At 41.8% G+C, this 8,470-nt stretch overlaps 1 protein-coding gene across 6 annotated transcripts in view; it reads right to left on the bottom strand.

Moving 5' to 3' along the window:
* LOC122562231 (E3 ubiquitin-protein ligase rnf213-alpha-like) overlaps nucleotides 1–8,470 on the bottom strand; it is a 185,504-nt gene that overhangs the window by 26,405 nt on the left and 150,629 nt on the right. For all 6 annotated transcript variants that reach the window (XM_043714953.1, XM_043714955.1, XM_043714956.1 and 3 more), the window contains 2 exons: nucleotides 6,094–6,204; nucleotides 1,027–1,269 (listed from right to left, as the gene is read on the bottom strand). In XM_043714953.1, the coding sequence (XP_043570888.1) occupies nucleotides 1,027–1,269; nucleotides 6,094–6,204 (354 nt within the window). The remainder of the gene's footprint in view (nucleotides 1–1,026; nucleotides 1,270–6,093; nucleotides 6,205–8,470) is intronic.

The raw sequence follows: 8,470 nt of genomic DNA, 5'->3' as shown, positions 1-8,470 counted from the left end.
CTTACCAGTGATCCAAAAATTTAAATCCTTGCTTCCTGCAAGTTCCCCAGCCACACATTTTCAAGTCCATTATCTCCCTGTTCCTGGCCTCTCCAGCCCGAGGAACTGGAAGCAAACTGGAGATAACCACTCTGGACATCCTGCTTTTCAGCCTTCTTCCTAGTTCTCCGAAGTCCCGCTGTATAATGTTCCTCCTCTTCTTCCCGACATCATTTGTGCTGACATGTACCACCACCTCTGGTTCTTCATCTTTGCCCTTGAGGATTTCCTGCACTCTGTCTGCGATGTCCTTAATCCTGGCACCAGGAAGGCAACACACCATCCTTAAATCCTGCCTGTTGCCACAGGAACCCCATTCAGTTCCTCTCACTATGGAATCCCCTATCACCACAGCTCTGTGCGATATCTGACTCCTCGGCTCTGCCTCCACACCAACGTTTGATTGACAGACCTGACTGCCTTGCGGACTGGCAGTGTCATCTGTCTCTACTGTTTCCAAAAGATTCAACTTGTTCCTGACAGGTACTTCCCCCATGGTCTCTTGCACTTGTCTCCTCTCTGCCTTCCTCATCGTCTTCTCTCTTCTGGTATGGTCGGTGTAATAACCTCGCTGAAGTTCCTGTCCAGAAAGATCTCGTTCTCTCAGATGAGCCTAAGGTCCTCGAGTTCTTTCTTCAGTGCTGCGATATGCTCTGTCAGTAGTTGAACGTGCACACACTTTCCACCCTTATACAAGCCAGACACATCACGCTGACCTCCCACATCATGCACGTAGCACACTGAACCAGCTAGGCAGTCATGTCTTCACCCTCTTCAACTGTAGCATAATCACTTCACTCAACCTCCTTATCGAAGACTCCTGAGCTAAAGACTCTCTTCTCTTAATTTGCTAAACAAGTAGGAATTCTGATTTACACAGTTAAGCAATGCAACTAATGCATTAACAATGATATTTAACCTAAACAGAATGTGGTGAAGAAATTTACTTTTGGAAATGTTAAATCAAAATATGAAAGGAAACCATACCAGCATATTAGCAGGTTGGAATGCGAGATTTTGCAGTGGTTTCAGGATGCCATTGTTCCCAGAGATGAATATAGCTGCCGTGTGAGTGATTATTTCTATCACTGTCCGCTCTAAGCTGCTTTGCTCAGGATTGATCTGAAGTCCAGGAAAGTGATTGTTGACTAATTTAATGGCAAAATTCTTTATTTTGGTAGAACCAAACACCATTTCATTCTGTATATACTTTTCAATTGTATCGCATTGCTGAAAAGCAAACAATGAAAATCATTCAGAAAATTGAAAAATACAATTGGATAAATTGTTAACGAAAGAAGCAATATTCTAAAACCTAAGGATTGCTCTGAACTTTCGCCATCTTAGGAAATATGAATTGACTATCTAAAGGCAAGGTATGCTCATATATCCAACTTCAGGAGTTAAGTGCTAAGCTTAACGTTCAACAATAAACACTTGGGATGTAAGAAATGAGGAACTGCACAATAGCAAAATCTTTATTTATGTGCACATAAACTAAAAGGCGAAAAGTTTTCCAATCTGCAGCCGGCAACTTAAAATAAATGGATGCAGAGATAGTGAAGGTATTTGTTACAATCTTCCAAAATTCCTTAGACACTAAAAGAGTTCCTACAGATTGGAAATAGCTTAATTTAACATTTTATTCACAAAGGATGGAACGAGAAAGCTTGAAATGATGGGCCAATTAACATCTGTCATATGGAAACTGCAAGAATCAATCCGGAAGTTATAATGGGATATTTTAAAAATTATGATCTGATCAGACAGAGTTTACATGGCTTTGTGAAAGGGAGATAGTGTTTAACTAATTCACTAAAGTTTTTTGAGAAAATAACAAGCAAATTGAATGAAGGGAACAAACACATATGGCCTACTTGAAGTTTACAAAGGCATTTAATAAATGCCATGTCACTTTGTACAAGAGCAAATGGCGTAATAGCTAATCTATTATTTGGTTAAAGGATTGGTTAGCTAAAAGCAAGCAACGAATATAGATAAATGGGTCTTTTTTTCAAGGTTGCAATCCATAACCAATGAAATTCTACAGAGATTAGTGCTGGAAACTCAACTATTTACAATCTACATTAACAACTTAGACAAAGGTCCCAAACGCATGGTAATTAAATTTCTCAATGACACCACAACAGGTAGGAAAACAAAGTTAAGGTGAGGTAAAGAGAAGGGATATGGATAAGTTTATTGTCTGGAAAAAAAGTTGACAGATGGAGTAATTTGGAAAAATGCAAACTTGCTCAGTCTAACAGGAAGAATAGAAAAACAATTTACTATTTAAATGGAGAGTGACTACAGAACGTTGTGCTAAGGAGAGATCGGAGTGTCCTGACATATGAATCACTAATAGTTCATACGCAAGTGGAGAAGACAATTAAGAAGACCAATGTAATGTCGAGGTTTATTGCAAGGGGAATAAAATATTTTTAAAAAGGAATAAAAACAAAGTGCTGGAGAAAATTAGGAGATCTGGCAATATACAGGTGGTACGGTGGCTTAGTGGTTAGCACTGTTGCTTCACAGCGCCAGGGATCCAGGTTCGATTCCAGCCTTGGGCGACTGTCTGTGTGGAGTTTGCACATTCTCCCAGTGTCTGCGTGGGTTTCCTCCGGGTGCTCCGGTTTCTTCCCACAGTCCAAAGATGTGCAGGTCAGGTGAATTGGCCATGCTAAATTGCCCATGATAGGTGCATTAGTCAGAGGGAAATAGATCTGGGTGGGTTGCTCTTTGGAGGGTCGGTGAGGACTTGCTGGGCCAAAGGGCCTGTTTACACACTGTAGGGAATCTAATTAGCGGAGAGAGAAACAAAGTGAACACTTCAAGCACTGTATGATTCTTCTTCAGTTCCAAAGAATCATCATACTGGATGCAAAATCTTAACTGTTTCTCTCTCCTCAGATGCTGCCAAATTTGATGAGTTTCTCCAGCATTGGCAGTATTCTGCTTTTATAAAAGTTGGGAAGTTTAACAGAAGCTGGACAGCATCTTGGTGATGCCACATCTGGAATACAAAATATGGAAATGCATCATTAGGAAGTCAGAGAAGTCATTCTGGGATGAAAGGCTTATCTTTTAAAGAGATGTTGAACAAGTTGGATATGTACCCAGTCAGGTTTCAAATAATGAGAAGCAATTTTATGAAAATATATAAGATCCTGAGGGGACTCAAAAGAGTAAATATCAGGAGGATGTGAACTAAAAGGGCACAGTTTAAGAATATGAGACCTCCTTTTTAATGAAGGTACATACTTTTGTCTCGGAGGGACATTTGTCTGTGGAATTCTCTCCTTTAGAAAACAGTTTCTGAATTTAATTCTAAGTTTCAAAGTCATTCTGAAAAGGGATAAGGATAGTGCAAAAATTAAGTGTCTAAACTGACACTTAATTTCTGCACTATTAAGTGTCAACATCATTAGACAGTATCTGGCAAACATAGACTGGAAGCAGTTACTTGTAGATAATAGCCGAGTGATATTATTGCTGGATTGTTAATTCAGAGACCCAGGCAACATTCTGAGGAATTGGGTTTAAATCCCACCATGACAGATGATGGAGTTTGAATTCAATAAAAATCTGGAATTAAGGGTCCGTGAAATCCATTGTCAATTGTCAGAAAAACCCATCTGGTTGACTAATGCCCTTTAGGAAAGGAAACTGCCATTTTTACCCGGTCTGACCTATATGTGACTGACTTATGGTTGACTCTTAAATGCCCTCAGGCAATTGGGGGTGGACAATAATTTTGGCCTAGCCAGTGATGACGTCATGCCATGAAATAATAAAAAAACAGTCTACATTTGGGAAATGGGACTCTTTTAAGAATAGCATAGTTGAGAATTCAGGATCAGTATATTCCTCTTAGAGTGAAGGGGCAAGAGCAGCAAGTCCAGGGAACCCTGGATATCAAGGGATATTGATAATTTGGTGAAGAAAATGGAGGCAGCATATGTCAGGTACAGCAAAGAAAATGATGGGGGAGGTCCTTCAAAAGTAGAAGATTGCTTAAAAAGAAATTAGGAGGGCAGAGAGGGGTCACGAAATATCTTTGGCAGATGGAATCAAGCAAAGTCCCAAGGCATTTTCTAAGTATATTAATCTTATTGAATAGCTCAAATCTTATTGAATTATCAGCCATAATCTTATTGAATAGCTCAAATAGCTGAACAGCCTCTCCTGCTCCTTCGTCTAATGTTATTATATAAATTAAAACTTTATCTCTGCTCCACAATCCTCCATAGAAAATGGGCAAATTATTTTTCCCCAATTCTGTTAAATTTTACTTCTCATTAGGAGTTTTGTAAACAAACCGGAGGCCTGTGACCAGTGGTGTGCCACAAGGATCAGTGCTGGGTTCACTGCTTTTCATCATTTACATAAATGATTTAGATGTAAATATGTTACTAAGTTTGCAGATGATACCAGAATTGGAGGTGTAGTTGTCAGCGAAGGAGGTTACCTCAGAGTACAACGGGAACTTGATCAGGTGGGCCAAGGGGTTGAGTAGAGGCAGATGGAGTTTAATTTAGATAAATGTGAGAGGTGTTGCATTTTGGAAAGGGCAAATCAGAGCAGGACTTAATGGTAAGGTCCTGGAGAGTGCTGCTGAACAAATAGACCTTGGAGTGCAGGTTCATAGCTCCTTGAAAGTGGAGTCGCAGATAGATCAGATAGTGAAGGCGGTGTTTGGTATGCTTTCCTTTATTGGACACAGCACTGAGTACAGATGATCCTCGATTATCTGGCATTCAATTATCCAAATTTCAGATTATTCGAACAAAATCGCAAGGTCCCGATGCTTTGGTAAACTGTGTTATTCGGCATTCGATTAGCTGAGCAAAATACTCCCTGCCTGTGTCATTCGGATAATCGAGGTTCCTCTGTATAGGAGTAGGGAGGTCATGTTGTGACTGTACAGGACAGTGGCTAGGCCACTTTTGGAATACTGTGTGCAATTCTGGTCTCCTTCCTATGTTCTGAAACTTGAAGTGGTTCAGAAAAGATTTACAAGGATGTTGCCAGGGTTGGAGGATTTGAGCTATAGGGAGAGACTAAATTGGTTGGGGCTATTTTCCCTGGAGCATCAGAGGCTGAGGGGGTACTTTACAGAGGTTTATAAATTCATGAGCAACATGGGATAGGTAAATAGACAAGGTGTTTTCCATGGGGTGGGAAGGGAATAGGTTTATGATGAGTGGGGAGAAATTTAAAAGGGACCTAAGGGGAAACTTTTTCACGCAGAGGGTGGTGCATATAGAATGAAATGCCAGAGGAAGTGGTGGAGGCTGATACAATAACAACATTTAAAAGGCACCTGGTTGGGTATATGAAAAGGAAGGGTTTAGCAGGATATGGACCAAGCGCTGGCAAATGGGACTAGATTAGGTTAGAATATCTAGTCAGCATGGACGAGTTGGACCAAAGTGTCTGTTTACGTGCTGTACATCTCTATGACTTCAAGTCAGAAAAGATTTCATATATTAAAACATATTTAAAAATATACTTAGAGATTCTAGAACCAGAACTATCAATTTTAATAAAAGCAAATTACTGCGGATGCTGGAATCAGAAACCAAAAGAGAAAATGCTGGAAAATCTCAGCAGGTCTGGCAGCATCTGTAAGGAGAGCAAAGAGCTGACGTTTCAAGTCTAATTGACAAAGGGTCAGTTAGACTCAAAACGTCAGCTCTTTTCTCTCCTTACAGATGCTGCCAGACCTGCTGAGATTTTCCAGCATTTTCTCTCTATCAATTTTAATTATGGATTGTGATTCAATATAAAGAGTGCCAGAATTCGTTCTGAAGACTTGTGTTTTCTCCTTCGCATTTTAAAAATGAATTGGTTTTAATTTTTTTTAAAAAAAAGATTGCTCTTTTTAGGATTAGAAAAGTTATGTGTCATGCTCTATTTGATCAGAGATGGTTCACTACTGCCAAAGAGTGCAAAAAGAATTAGGTGCACCATTCTTTATCACGAACACCTTTTACCAAACACAATTATTTTCAAAAACAAAATAGTTTACACTCAATTATCCAGACTTACCGCTTGGTTTGGTCGGACACATTGGTTGGGCGATGCATTCAAAATAGTGATCTCCCGGAAGATTGCAAGGATCATGTGAACTTCTTTCTCATTCAAAGAACATTTGCAATCCTAAAAGTAAATAACTCTAGTCAGGTTTATCTTAAAGCAGGATCATACATCATTGCTAATAAATATGTTATTGTTGGTCTGAGCCTAAATGACGATTAATATTAGCACCAGACAACAAAACTCTGGAATTTATTGCCACTGCTATGGCATAACAGCACATTGCATTTCATTCTTCAGAAAATTTGCAAGCAATTGATTTATACTGGTTTAATGTTGAAACATCAGTCCATGCAAAAATCTTTAATTAATCAGAGGTAAAGTCCTCTGTCACACAGTCACATGATCTGACACTTATGTAAAAGACTAGCAAACACCAGGATTCTGCATTTATGTCAGTACTATGTCAGTGGAGATTTATGGGTCAAAGATTTAGGCACAGCATGGTTCAACCACTAATTGAGGTAACTGTAAACAGTTGGAATAGCTTTCTCAACTGGAATAACTGCGGTTTAGCTGCTGTTTAGCAGCAGGGGGAAGTGACGAAGACCAGAGGGGCAGCCGGGAAGGAAAGCAGTGAGTATAAATACTCACCCTTCGACGCCAACGGTCATTTTGAGTGCGAGCAGCAGCAGAGTGTAAAGGAACCCGGAAGTCTACAGCTAAGGTGAGACAGTTTGTTTTAAAATTACTTACCGGTAGCGGGCAGCAGTGTTTTTTTTTTCTCTTTTCACAGAAAGAGCGGGAGCAGCAGGGGGAAGTGACGAAGACCAGAGGGGCAGCCGGGTAGGTTTTTTCCCTATAAAAGCGCGCAGGAGAAGGGAAGGATGGAGAAGAGCAGAGCAATAGTAATTGGGGACTCGATAGTTCGGGGCACAAAGATGGCAGATAGATGGGTGACAGTGAGGGAGACTGGGAGGAAGCAGCCAGTGCAGGGACCCCCTGCGGCCGTTCCCCTCAAGTATACCATTTTGGATACTTGTGGTGGGGACGACTTACCAGGGGTAAGTAATGGGGCTCAGGCCTCTGGCATGGAGCTTGTCCCCGTTGCTCAGAAGGGAAGGATGGAGAAGAGCAGAGCAATAGTAATTGGGGACTCGATAATTCGGGGCACAGATAGGCGGTTTTGTGGGGGCGATAGAGACTCCCAGATGCAAGGGTACGTGATGTCTCAGATCGTGTTTTCCGGGTCCTTAAGGGGGAGGGGGAGCAGCCCGAAGTCGTGGTCCACATTGGCACCAATGACACAGGTAGGAGGAGGGCTGAGGATGTTAGGCAGGCTTTCAGGGAGCTAGGTTGGAAGCTCAGAGTTAGAACAAGCAGAGTTGTTGTCTCGGGTTTGTTACCCGTGCCACGTGATAGAGAGTCGAGGAATAGGGAGAGAGAACAGCTAAATGCGTGGCTACAGGGATGGTGCAGGAGGGAGGGATTCCGGTATTTGGATAACTGGGGTTCTTTCTGGGGAAGGTGGGACCTCTATAAGCAGAATGGTCTACACCTGAACCTGAGGGGCACCACCAGTATCCTTAGCGGGAGGTTTGCTAGTGCTCTTGGGGGGGGCGGTTAAACTAACTCTGCAGGGGCACGGGAACCTAGACTGTAGCTTTAGGGTGCAGGACCTGGAGTGTAGGGAGTTTAGGAACATGGCATCAATCTCAAAGGGGGGTGCCTGTAAACAGGAAAGTGGCTTGAAGTGTATATACTTCAATGCAAGAGGTATACGAAATAAGGTAGGTGAACTTGCAGCGTGGGTTGGTACCTGGGATTTCGATGTTGTGGCTATTACGGAGACATGGCTAGAACAGGGACAGGATTGGCTGTTGCAGGTCCCAGGATTTAAATGTTTTAGTAGGGTGAGAGGTGGGGGTAAAAGAGGGGGAGGTGTGGCATTGCTTGTCAAAGATAGTATTACAGCTGTGGAAAGGACGATGGATGAAGACACGCCATCTGAGGTAGTTTGGGCTGAGGTTAGGAATAGGAAAGGTGAGCTCACCCAGTTAGGAGTTTTTTACAGGCCTCCTAATAGTCCACGAAACGCAGAAGAAAGGATTGCGAGGATGATTCAAGAGAAGAGTGAAAGTAATAGAGTGGTTGTTATGGGGGCCTTTAACTTTCCTGATATTGATTGGGAAAGCTATAGCTCAAATTCGTTAGATGGGTCAGTGTTTGTTCAATGTGTGCAGGAGAGTTTCCTGACACAATATGTAGACAGGCCAACAAGAGGTGAGGCCATACTGGATTTGGTTCTGGGTAACGAACCAGGCCAGGTATTAGAATTAAAGGTAGGTGAGCACTTTGGGGATAGTGACCATAATGCGGTGATTTTTAC

This window comes from Chiloscyllium plagiosum, chromosome 24 (assembly GCF_004010195.1).
Source record: "Chiloscyllium plagiosum isolate BGI_BamShark_2017 chromosome 24, ASM401019v2, whole genome shotgun sequence".
Classification (NCBI taxonomy): domain Eukaryota; kingdom Metazoa; phylum Chordata; class Chondrichthyes; order Orectolobiformes; family Hemiscylliidae; genus Chiloscyllium; species Chiloscyllium plagiosum.
The sequence above is the reverse complement of the archived record's forward strand: the minus strand, read 5'-3'. Positions and strand labels throughout refer to the sequence as shown.